This window comes from Argopecten irradians, chromosome 7, assembly GCF_041381155.1.
Source record: "Argopecten irradians isolate NY chromosome 7, Ai_NY, whole genome shotgun sequence".
NCBI classification, from domain to species: Eukaryota; Metazoa; Mollusca; class Bivalvia; order Pectinida; family Pectinidae; genus Argopecten; species Argopecten irradians.
In genome coordinates, this window is record NC_091140.1 from 32,612,127 (window position 1) to 32,625,547 (window position 13,421).

At 38.1% G+C, this 13,421-nt stretch overlaps 1 protein-coding gene across 1 annotated transcript in view; it reads left to right on the top strand.

Annotated features, from left to right (window-relative positions):
• Positions 1-13,421, top strand: part of LOC138327148 (cytokine-like nuclear factor N-PAC) — a 54,427-nt gene that overhangs the window by 36,033 nt on the left and 4,973 nt on the right. Inside the window, exons 11-13 of the mRNA XM_069273135.1 lie at positions 3,161-3,271; positions 3,870-4,134; positions 9,004-9,081. Coding sequence (XP_069129236.1) covers positions 3,161-3,271; positions 3,870-4,134; positions 9,004-9,081 — 454 coding nt within the window. The remainder of the gene's footprint in view (positions 1-3,160; positions 3,272-3,869; positions 4,135-9,003; positions 9,082-13,421) is intronic.

Below are 13,421 nucleotides of genomic sequence, written 5' to 3' on the forward strand. Positions count from 1 at the left end.
ATTATAAGTAGGGTTTGTGATAGGTGCTCCCTAGTGCTCCCTAGGTGTGTAATGTCACTTATCACTATTATAAGTAGGGTTTGTGATAGGTGCTCCCTAGTGCTCCCTAGGTGTGTAATGTCACTTATCACTATTATAAGTAGGGTTTGTGATAGGTGCTCCCTAGTGCTCCCTAGGTGTGTAATGTCACTTATCACTATTATAAGTAGGGTTTGTGATAGGTGCTCCCTAGGTGTGTAATGTCACTTATCACTATTATAAGTAGGGTTTGTGATAGGTGCTCCCTAGTGCTCCCTAGGTGTGTAATGTCACTTATCACTATTATAAGTAGGGTTTGTGATAGGTGCTCCCTAGGTGTGTAATGTCACTTATCACTATTATAAGTAGGGTTTGTGATAGGTGCTCCCTAGTGCTCCCTAGGTGTGTAATGTCACTTATCACTATTATAAGTAGGGTTTGTGATAGGTGCTCCCTAGGTGTGTAATGTCACTTATCACTATTATAAGTAGGGTTTGTGATAGGTGCTCCCTAGTGCTCCCTAGGTGTGTAATGTCACTTATCACTATTATAAGTAGGGTTTGTGATAGGTGCTCCCTAGGTGTGTAATGTCACTTATCACTATTATAAGTAGGGTTTGTGATAGGTGCTCCCTAGTGCTCCCTAGGTGTGTAATGTCACTTATCACTATTATAAGTAGGGTTTGTGATAGGTGCTCCCTAGTGCTCCCTAGGTGTGTAATGTCACTTATCACTATTATAAGTAGGGTTTGTGATAGGTGCTCCCTAGTGCTCCTAGGTGTGTAATGTCACTTATCACTATTATAAGTAGGGTTTGTGATAGGTGCTCCCTAGGTGTGTAATGTCACTTATCACTATTATAAGTAGGGTTTGTGATAGGTGCTCCCTAGTGCTCCCTAGGTGTGTAATGTCACTTATCACTATTATAAGTAGGGTTTGTGATAGGTGCTCCCTAGTGCTCCCTAGGTGTGTAATGTCACTTATCACTATTATAAGTAGGGTTTGTGATAGGTGCTCCCTAGTGCTCCCTAGGTGTGTCTCTGGCACTTATCACTATTATAAGTAGGGTTTGTGATAGGTGCTCCCTAGGGGTGTAATGTCACTTATCACTATTATAAGTAGGGTTTGTGATAGTGGTGCTCCCTAGGTGTGTAATGTCACTTATCACTATTATAAGTAGGGTTTGTGATAGGTGCTCCCTAGTGCTCCTAGGTGTGTAATGTCACTTATCACTATTATAAGTAGGGTTTGTGAAAGGTGCTCCCTAGTGCTCCCTAGGTGTGTAATGTCACTTATCACTATTATAAGTAGGGTTTGTGATAGGTGCTCCCTAGGTGTGTGGGTGTGTAATGTCACTTATCACTATTATAAGTAGGGTTTGTGATAGGTGCTCCCTAGTGCTCCCTAGGTGTGTCATGTCACTTATCACTATTATAAGTAGGGTTTGTGATAGGTGCTCCCTAGGTAGGTGTGTAATGTCACTTATCACTATTATAAGTAGGGTTTGTGATAGGTGCTCCCTAGTGCTCCCTAGGTGTGTCATGTCACTTATCACTATTATAAGTAGGGTTTGTGATAGGTGCTCCCTAGGTGTGTAATGTCACTTATCACTATTATAAGTAGGGTTTGTGATAGGTGCTCCCTAGTGCTCCCTAGGTGTGTAATGTCACTTATCACTATTATAATTAGGGTTTGTGATAGGTGTTCCCTAGGTGTGTAATGTCACTTATCACTATTATAAGTAGGGTTTGTGATAGGTGCTCCCTAGGTGTGTAATGTCACTTATCACTATTATAAGTAGGGTTTGTGATAGGTGTTCCCTAGTGCTCCCTAGGTGTGTAATGTCACTTATCACTATTGTAAGTAGGGTTTGTGATAGGTGCTCCCTAGTGCTCCCTAGGTGTGTAATGTCACTTATCACTATTATAAGTAGGGTTTGTGATAGGTGCTCCCTAGTGCTCCCTAGGTGTGTAATGTCACTTATCACTATTATAAGTAGGGTTTGTGATAGGTGCTCCCTAGGTGTGTAATGTCACTTATCACTATTATAAGTAGGGTTTGTGATAGGTGCTCCCTAGGTGTGTAATGTCACTTATCACTATTATAAGTAGGGTTTGTGATAGGTGCTCCCTAGTGCTCCCTAGGTGTGTAATGTCACTTATCACTATTATAAGTAGGGTTTGTGAAAGGTGCTCCCTAGTGCTCCCTAGGTGTGTAATGTCACTTATCACTATTATAAGTAGGGTTTGTGATAGGTGCTCCCTAGTGCTCCCTAGGTGTGTAATGTCACTTATCACTATTATAAGTAGGGTTTGTGATAGGTGCTCCCTAGTGCTCCCTAGGTGTGTAATGTCACTTATCACTATTATAAGTAGGGTTTGTGATAGGTGCTCCCTAGTGCTCCCTAGGTGTGTAATGTCACTTATCACTATTATAAGTAGGGTTTGTGATAGGTGCTCCCTAGGTGTGTAATGTCACTTATCACTATTATAAGTAGGGTTTGTGATAGGTGCTCCCTAGTGCTCCCTAGGTGTGTAATGTCACTTATCACTATTATAAGTAGGGTTTGTGATAGGTGCTCCGTAGGTGCTTGCTTCTCCGGGTCTTCTTATATTATATGAGGCCCCTCTGTAAAATTTGAATGGACTTTTGAATAGATAAAGTGGGTTATTTTCCATTGTTTGTGTTAAAATGGATAATGTATTCGCTAAATTAGCACCCAGGGTACTTGAAAATTGTAACAAAGTGGGGTTCTTATTAGTGAATCAAAATGTAAGTTACAAATCAGCCATATTTTAACTCTTTCTGTGCTCATGACACATTAATCTGTTAAAGTAAACATGCATATGCTTTTTAACCTTTGAGACAAATAATTATGTTGTAATTCATATGTAAAAGTTTCACAAGTTAATTTATTGTGGGATACAATACTGATGTTAGAAGCATCGCATGTTGAAACATGGTTTAATCAGTGGAATGGAGATGTTTATACAACTCCTTCTCCACAAAATGGGATGGGCACTTAGAGGTAGAAAGGCACTAATTATGGTGAATATGGTAATTATGAGAGGATGGCATAAATACAAACCAAAAGCATATTGACAGCCAGGCATTGACGACTGTGTTTATTTGTATATTTGCAGTGTCGAGAATTTGTAAAAGCCGGAGCATTAAAGGGAAACAATCCAGCAGAAGTGATCCAAAGCTGTGATATCACCTTCTCGTGTGTGGCTGACTCTACTGCTGTCAAAGATGTGAGTGCATGCTCTTCTGTGTCATTACAGCAATAGATTTCATTAATTATGGTTCAATTTTGTTGGTGAAACCAATGGATTTTGTTAATTTTACTTGAATCTCTTTAGCTCAAAGTCATCAGAAGCATAGAATACATTCAGACAGTTTTAACTGTGTATCAACACTAAATTGGTAAAAATTGCTTGAAGAAGATTGGAGTTACTGCCCTTGCAATGCTAAACCATGAGAAAGCTATTTTTCTTGCTAGTTACCTCCCTTTTATCAACTTTCATAGTTGCCATCTAATGCATGTGTATGTGATAATTTATTATCTTTTTCAGCTACTAAACTTATGTTAAGTTCTGTTCATAAAGAATATTCCCTTTATGTACTCTAGTCTTTTTTGTTGCTACTCATTGGTATATAATATTCTGTATCTTCTCATTCGTATTATGTGTCTTCTCATTCGTATTCTGTGTCTTCTCATTCGTATTATGTCTTCTCATTCATATTATGTGTCTTCTCATTCATATTATGTGTCTTCGCATTCGTATTATGTGTCTTCTCGTTCGTGTACTGTGTCTTCTCATTCATGTATGATATACTGTATCTTTTTAGCTTGTGTTTGGAAACTCAGGAGTATTACAGGGAATCACAAAAGGGAAATGTTTTGTGGAAATGTCGACGATCGACGAGGAGACAATGCAGGATGTGGGCGAGGCCATTATGGCACGAGGAGGCGTATTCTTAGAGTCACCAGTGGTCGGCAGTAGAGTACCAGCCCTCGAGGGCCAACTCATCATCCTAGCAGCAGGGGAACGGAAATTATATGATGATTGTTTCTCATGTTTTGAAGCAATCGGAAAGAAGGCTTTATATTTAGGTTAGTTATTTATGAAAGTGTTCTTTCTCATATTGGTCTAGTATATAAACAAAATTTATTTAACTGCACACCAACACTGTTATGTGAATTATCAAATACCTCGAAAAATGATAATAGAAAAATAAAAGCAAAAATCATATTTCCATTTATAGCCGTGCTACCCCAACTGAGAACGACGCGTGTATATAAACCCCTACTGCTCTGCCACTGACTTGTATCAATGTATTGAATGAGTGTAGCTAGTTAGTTATAGACACGAGTACTGTCGCCAATCCACAGGTAAATCGCGGGCTGCTCTGGCTACATAAGCTGTACCACCACTTCTTTGTGTTACACTTCAACATTTCTATATTATAAGCACAATCGTAATTGTTACAAATACCATAAAAACTTGTGTTACTTACCCACCAGTGTACTTTGCACATGCATTTTCTCTTAGGACCGAAAATGCTGAAAAAAATCTACAATCAGTATATTTTGCGCTTTCAAAAATTTTGGGGAAAATAATGTCTGGGGAACCACGATTCAATGTTATAAAGGTGGTAATTTCAATGCAAAACATTCACAATAAATGCTTGACAACTTGCACAAAGAAGTATTGTATTTATAACAAATAACATAATATAATTGCATTGTGTTTGTTTTCTTTTATTGGGCACTGTAACTGAATCAGTGAAATATATCTTGCAGAACATGTCAAAAGCATTGGCAGTCCGCCTACTCCGTACACAAGACAATGTCTGGAGATATTGCACATGAATAGTTATCAGAACTATTTGAAAATATTATAATCTAGTTACTTAAAATCGCCCCAATAAGTTATTAGTGTATTTCAGATCATTAACAAACTTTAAAGAGCAATCGGATAGCAGATACGTTGAACTCACTACAATGTACATTTTATAGGTAACCAGATCCAAGCTGATGGCTAATTATATATAACAGTACGGTTAAAAATGCCACTAACCTTGTAGTATGTTAGTTTTGCTGTAGTGATATTACAAACCACTTATTGAAAATCCTTAATATAGGCCAGTTTAGGACTCTTATAAATCCCACGTGTGTTTGGACTTTTTGCACACGGCCTGCAGCCGGGACATGGTATGGCGGTTCCCTACCTATTGAACATTGCTAAATCTACAGTTCGCGGCAGGTGGTTTTTTACCCAAACACTGCCACAGTGTTGGGTTCTCAAACACTGCCACAGTGTTTGGTTCTTATCCGTTTCACCCAATCAGCCGGTTGAATTTCGGATGAAACACCGGCTGAAAACCTGAGTGGCCACTCGTATACCAACACCGTGCGACACATTGTTGACGAGGGTTGGGGATTAGTGAAACAAAAGACCTGGTAATGATTGACAGGTCACTGTATGGTACATCGATGTGTTATCTAGGTCGTTATTTACCTGTGTCTACCCTATTTTATAACCATGCCAACTGAAGTAAGAGTTTCGTATAAGCAGAAGATAACCCAATATTATACGTAATAGTTGAAGTTGAAAAACTTATTATTTCTACCGCCAAAAAGATATATTTACCTAATACGGCCGTGATTGTGATTACAGGATATTTTTTTATACAATGAGAGAGGAACAAGTTTTCTTTCTAATAAAGGTAAATGATGTCCGGTTAAAAAAACATAATGTACACGTACCCCAAACTCTTAAAATTCTGCTGTGTACAGGCTATATAGTAATCTTGTAACAGAAACATAGTTACGTATATATTGTACAATACTATAAAATTATATTGGTCAAGGAAGTAATATCAACGGTTGCTTTCCAGATAACACTAGATCTTCACTGTTTGTAGGATAAAAATTACATGAAGTACCTATATATATAGTAAACGTAGGCAAATAAGTAATTCTAACAGTGTGGACAGAATATTGTCAAATTTTCGAGTCGATCTGTTTCTTTGACAAGACCAAAAAAAACAAATAAAATTACAAATTACATATTAAGGATGGTCACAAATGTTGGCTAAAACAAACAATGAACACATATAGAACATACAGATACTTTATCCCGCCTCAGACAAGAATCTTGTATTCCTATTGGTTTAAATGACGTGGCGTGATATCCAATTTATAGTCGTATCAGGTTAATTAGTAGAAGTCATATCAGGTTTGGACAATAGAGTTATCGTTCTTTGCCCCTAACGTCATTAGCAACAAGATGGGGGTCAAGTAACACTTTGCGACGACAGCTTCGCCTCGCCCAATACAAGTTTATTTTAGACCCAATATTTCATGTGAGTCTTCACACCTTTATTTTACTATCTTAATCCCCTACACTCATCACCTCCTGCTGGGTGGCGGTCGGTGTAAACACCCCGAGGTGAAACACTGGCTGTATTAATCCCCTACACTCGTGTGACACTCGTAACTCCGAGAGTGGATTAGAACAAATCCACCTGACGCGTACTGTATAAGGAGTTTCATATGCAATTTTACTAGAAATATGAAGATTTGTTAAGATATCTAAAATAAAAACATACTAGTCGAGTGAATGTTTATGCCATTTGAAGAAGTTTTGTTTTTAGCCCACCATCATCAGATGTTGGGCTATTCAAATCGCCTTTCGTCCGTGGTCCGTCCGTCCTTCCGTCCGTCCGTCCTTCCGTCCGTTTCCGTCCGTTAACAATTCTTGTTACCGCTATTTCTCAGAAAGTACAAAAGGGATCTTTTTCAAATTTCATATGTAGGTTCCCCTAGGGCCCTAGTTGTGCATATTGCAATTTGAGACTGATCGGTCAACAAGATGGCCGACCGGCGGCCATCTTGGATTTTGATTGTTAAAGTTTGTTACCGCTATTTCTCAGAAAGTACTGAAGGGATCTTTCTCAAATTTCATATGTAGGTTCCCCTAGGGCCCTAGTTGTGCATATTGCAATTTGAGACTGATCGGTCATCAAGATGGCCGACCGGTGGCCATCTTGGATTTTGATAGTTAAAGTTTGTTACCGCTATTTCTCAGAAAGTTTAAATAGTTGTGCATTTTATTTGATTTTTCAACATTACCGGCGGCCATCTTGGATTTTGATGTTATTGTTCTACACAAGATTTGAATTTTTTACAAATTCATTTCATAAAATGTCTTTTATTGTGCCCTTGGGAAAGATGGCCGGTACTTGGTTTATTTTCGAATAGGGTTTATTTCTCATCTGCAAAAATCATTTTCAGCAGTTCTTTACATTGCTAATTTTCAAGGAAGGCTTTTATTTGAGATCAGCATATTTTCAATAGTTTAGGTATATATATATTTGTGCTGTCATTCAAACGAGATTAGACATTTAAGCATGTACCTGGGTATCTGGATTGGTATATCTCAAATGGTATATTCACGATTTTATAATTCAGCGAGAAGATGTTTATATTAATTTAAAGACAATGGCTTATATAAATGGAGATATATAATATATGTTTTCTTCAAAAATACAGTTTAAAAGTGTATGTATTGGTAGCATCATGATCAGTTACTGTGAATCGGGACAGGTAAGGTTGTGTAACCGTAACCCAAACTGCCAATACAACACATGTCTCCTGCTGTGATCTTCACACTTGTATTTTACTATCTTATATCCCCTACACTCAAATTAACTCAACCTCCTGTGGGTGGCGGTCGGTGTAAACAAATCCCGAGGTGAAACACTGGCTGGTATGTAATCCCTTACAAGATCGGATGTGGACACTCGTAGGTCGTAACTCCGTACTTGTATCTATAGGTAACACAGCTGTCTCCTGTCAACAATCATACACAAAAGTCAAGGTATGTATCTCTCCTGTCTAAGAATACACAAAAGTCAGGGTATGTTTCTCTCCTGATACACCATTCATAGGATGTACATTTATGAATATTATCTCTCCTAGGTCCATACAATCATATGCAAACTATGTATGATTATCTAAGAATCATTGGTTAAAGCTATACTAGTATTCTCCTGTCAACAATATATACAAAAGTCAGGGTATTGTTCTCTCCTGTCTAAATAATCATAACAAAAGTTCAGGGTATGTATTCCTTCTTATTGCACAAAAGTCAGGGTAAGTATCATGTCTAAAATTTAACCAATCAAGTCAGGGTATGTTTCTCTCCTGTTTAACAATTTTTAACAAAGTTATTGTCATGTATCTGATCCTGTGATACACAAAATCAGGTATCAGGTCATTACACAAAGTCATGTTGTCGTCCAGTCCGATCTCTCCTGTCTTGAACAATTACACAAAATCATGTATCGCAAAACAATCATACACATTTTATGTATCTAACAATCATACACAAAAGTCATGGGTACCCTTGCAATCTCCTGTTCAATCAACACAAAAGTCAGGGTAACATGTCATACACAAAGTCCCCTGTCTAACAATCATACAGAAAAGTCAGGGTATGTAGCTCCTTTCTAACAATCATACAGTATATGTCAGGGGTATGTATCTGGCTAATGTGCCAACAATTCATACTACTAAGAGTCAGGGTATGAATCTATCCTGTCTAACAATCATACACAAATGTCAGGGTACATGTATCGTCTCCTGTCTAACTAATCATACACAAAAGTCATGGGTATGTATCTATCCTGGTCCAACAAATGATACACAAAAGTCAAAGGTATGTATCTCTCCTGTCTAACAATCATACACAAAAGTCGGTGTATGTAATCTCTCCTGTCTAACAATCATATACACAGAAAGTTATCAAGGTTATCGTATTTCTCTCCTGATCTAACAATCCATAACCACAAGAGGTCATGGGGTACTGGAGTCTCTCACCTTATCTAACAATCATACACATAAAGTCAAGGGGTATGTTTATCTCTCCTGTCCAACAATCATACACAATAGTCATGGTATGTTATCTCTCCTGAGTATCAACAAGCATACACACGCGTTGCAAAAGTCAGGGTATGTATCTCTCCTGTCCAACAATCATACACAAAAGTCAAGGTATGTATCTCTCCTGTCCTAACAATCATACACAAAAGTCGGGGGTATGTATTCTCTCCTACACAAAAGTCAGGGTATGTATCTCTCCTGTCTAACAATCATACACAAAAGTCAGGGTATGTTATCTCTCCTGTCTAACAAATCAAATACACACAAGTCAGGGTATGTATCTCTCCTGTCTAACAATCATACACAAAAGTCAGGGTATGTATCTCTCCTGTCTAACAATCATACACAAAAGTCAGGGTAAGTATCTCTCCTGTTTAACAATCATACTAACAATCATACACAAAAGTCAGGGTATGTATCTCTCCTGTCTAAACAATCATACACAAAAGTCAGGGTATGTATCTCTCCTGTCTAACAATCATACACAAAAGTCAGGGTATGTATCTCTCCTGTCTAACAATCATACACAAAAGTCAGGGTAGTATCTCTCCTGTCTAACAATCATACACAAAAGTCAGGGTATGTATCTCTCCTGTCTAACAATCATACACAAAAGTCAGGGTATGTATCTCTCCTGTCTAACAATCATACACAAAAGTCAGGGTATGTATCTCTCCTGTCTAACAATCATACACAAAAGTCAGGGTATGTATCTCTCCTGTCTAACAATCATACACAAAAGTCAGGGTATGTATCTCTCCTGTCTAACAATCATACACAAAAGTCAGGGTATGTATCTCTCCTGTCTAACTCTACACAAAAGTCAGGGTATGTATTCACCTGTCTAACATACACAAAAGTCAGGGTATGTATCTCTCCTGTCTAACAATCATACACAAAAGTCAGGGTATGTATCTCTCCTGTCTAACAATCATACACAAAGTCAGGGTATGTATCTCTCCTGTCTAACAATCATACACAAAAGTCAGGGTATGTATCTCTCCTGTCTAACAATCATACACAAAAGTCAGGGTATGTATCTCTCCTGTCTAACAATCATACACAAAAGTCAGGGTATGTATCTCTCCTGTCTAACAATCATACACAAAAGTCAGGGTATGTATCTCTCCTGTCTAACAATCATACACAAAAGTCAGGGTATGTATCTCTCCTGTCTAACAATCATACACAAAAGTCAGGGTATGTATCTCTCCTGTCTAACAATCATACACAAAAGCTCAGGGTATGTATCTCTCCTGTCTAACAATCATACACAAAAGTCAGGGTATGTATCTCTCCTGTCTAACAATCATACACAAAAGTCAGGGTATGTATCTCTCCTGTCTAACAATCATACACAAAAGTCAGGGTATGTATCTCTCCTGTCTAACAATCATACACAAAAGTCAGGGTATGTATCTCTCCTGTCTAACAATCATACACAAAAGTCAGGGTATGTATCTCTCCTGTCTAACAATCATACACAAAAGTCAGGGTATGTATCTCTCCTGTCTAACAATCATACACAAAAGTCAGGGTATGTATCTCTCCTGTCTAACAATCATACACAAAAGTCAGGGTATGTATCTCTCCTGTCTAACAATCATACACAAAAGTCAGGGTATGTATCTCTCCTGTCTAACAATCATACACAAAAGTCAGGGTATGTATCTCTCCTGTCTAACAATCATACACAAAAGTCAGGGTATGTATCTCTCCTGTCTAACAATCATACACAAAAGTCAGGGTATGTATCTCTCCTGTCTAACAATCATACACAAAAGTCAGGGTATGTATCTCTCCTGTCTAACAATCATACACAAAAGTCAGGGTATGTATCTCTCCTGTCTAACAATCATACACAAAAGTCAGGGTATGTATCTCTCCTGTCTAACAATCATACACAAAAGTCAGGGTATGTATCTCTCCTGTCTAACAATCATACACAAAAGTCAGGGTATGTATCTCTCCTGTCTAACAATCATACACAAAAGTCAGGGTATGTATCTCTCCTGTCTAACAATCATACACAAAAGTCAGGGTATGTATCTCTCCTGTCTAACAATCATCATACACAAAAGTCAGGGTATGTATCTCTCCTGTCTAACAATCATACACAAAGTCAGGGTATGTTTCTCTCCTGTCTAACAATCATACACAAAAGTCAGGGTATGTATCTCTCCTGTCTAACAATCATACACAAAAGTCAGATGGGTATGTATCTCTCCTGTCTAACAATCATACACAAAAGTCAGGGTATGTATCTCTCCTGTCTAACAATCATACACAAAAGTCAGGGTATGTATCTCTCCTGTCTAACAATCATACACAAAAGTCAGGGTATGTATCTCTCCTGTCTAACAATCATACACAAAGTCATTCTCCTGTCTAACAATCATACACAAAGTCAGGGTATGTTTCTCTCCTGTCTAACAATCATACACAAAAGTCAGGGTATGTCTCTCTGTCCTGTCTAACAATCATACACAAAAGTCAGGGTATGTATCTCTCCTGTCTAACAATCATACACAAAAGTCAGGGTATGTATCTCTCCTGTCTAACAATCATACACAAAAGTCAGGGTATGTATCTCTCCTGTCTAACAATCATACACAAAAGTCGGGTATGTATCTCTCCTGTCTAACAATCATACACAAAAGTCAGGGTATGTATCTCTCCTGTCTTAACAATCATACACAAAAGTCATGGGTATGTATCTCTCCTGTCTAACAATCATACACAAAAGTCAGGGTATGTATCTCTCCTGTCTAACAATCATACACAAAAGTCAGGGTATGTATCTCTCCTGTCTAACAATCATACACAAAAGTCAGGGTATGTATCTCTCCTGTCTAACAATCATACACAAAAGTCAGGGTATGTATCTCTCCTGTCTAACAATCATACACAAAAGTCAGGGTATGTATCTCTCCTGTCTAACAATCATACACAAAAGTCAGGGTATGTATCTCTCCTGTCTAACAATCATACACAATAGTCAGGGTATGTTCTCTCCTGTCTAACAATCATACACAAAAGTCAGGGTATGTATCTCTCCTGTCTAACAATCATACACAAAAGTCAGGGTATGTATCTCTCCTGTCTAACAATCATACACAAAAGTCAGGGTATGTATCTCTCCTGTCTAACAATCATACACAAAAGTCAGGGTATGTATCTCTCCTGTCTAACAATCATACACAAAAGTCAGGGTATGTATCTCTCCTGTCTAACAATCATACACAAAAGTCAGGGTATGTATCTCTCCTGTCTAACAATCATACACAAAAGTCAGGGTATGTATCTCTCCTGTCTAACAATCATACACAAAGTCAGGGTATGTATCTCTCCTGTCTAACAATCATACACAAAAGTCAGGGTATGTATCTCTCCTGTCTAACAATCATACACAAAAGTCAGGGTATGTATCTCTCCTGTCTAACAATCATACACAAAAGTCAGGGTATGTATCTCTCCTGTCTAACAATCATACACAAAAGTCAGGGTATGTATCTCTCCTGTCTAACAATCATACACAAAAGTCAGGGTATGTATCTCTCCTGTCTAACAATCATACACAAAAGTCAGGGTATGTATCTCTCCTGTCTAACAATCATACACAAAAGTCAGGGTATGTATCTCTCCTGTCTAACAATCATACACAAAAGTCAGGGTATGTATCTCTCCTGTCTAACAATCATACACAAAAGTCAGGGTATGTATCTCTCCTGTCTAACAATCATACACAAAAGTCAGGGTATGTATCTCTCCTGTCTAACAATCATACACAAAAGTCAGGGTATGTATCTCTCCTGTCTAACAATCATACACAAAAGTCAGGGTATGTATCTCTCCTGTCTAACAATCATACACAAAAGTCAGGGTATGTATCTCTCCTGTCTAACAATCATACACAAAAGTCAGGGTATGTATCTCTCCTGTCTAACAATCATACACAAAAGTCAGGGTATGTATCTCTCCTGTCTAACAATCATACACAAAAGTCAGGGTATGTATCTCTCCTGTCTAACAATCATACACAAAAGTCAGGGTATGTATCTCTCCTGTCTAACAATCATACACAAAAGTCAGGGTATGTATCTCTCTCCTGTCTAACAATCATACACAAAAGTCAGGGTATGTATCTCTCCTGTCTAACAATCATACACAAAAGTCAGGGTATGTATCTCTCCTGTCTAACAATCATACACAAAAGTCAGGGTATGTATCTCTCCTGTCTAACAATCATACACAAAAGTCAGGGTATGTATCTCTCCTGTCTAACAATCATACACAAAAGTCAGGGTATGTATCTCTCCTGTCTAACAATCATACACAAAAGTCAGGGTATGTATCTCTCCTGTCTAACAATCATACACAAAAGTCAAGGTATGTATCTCTCCTGTCTAACAATCATACACAAAAGTCAGGGTATGTATCTCTCCTGTCTA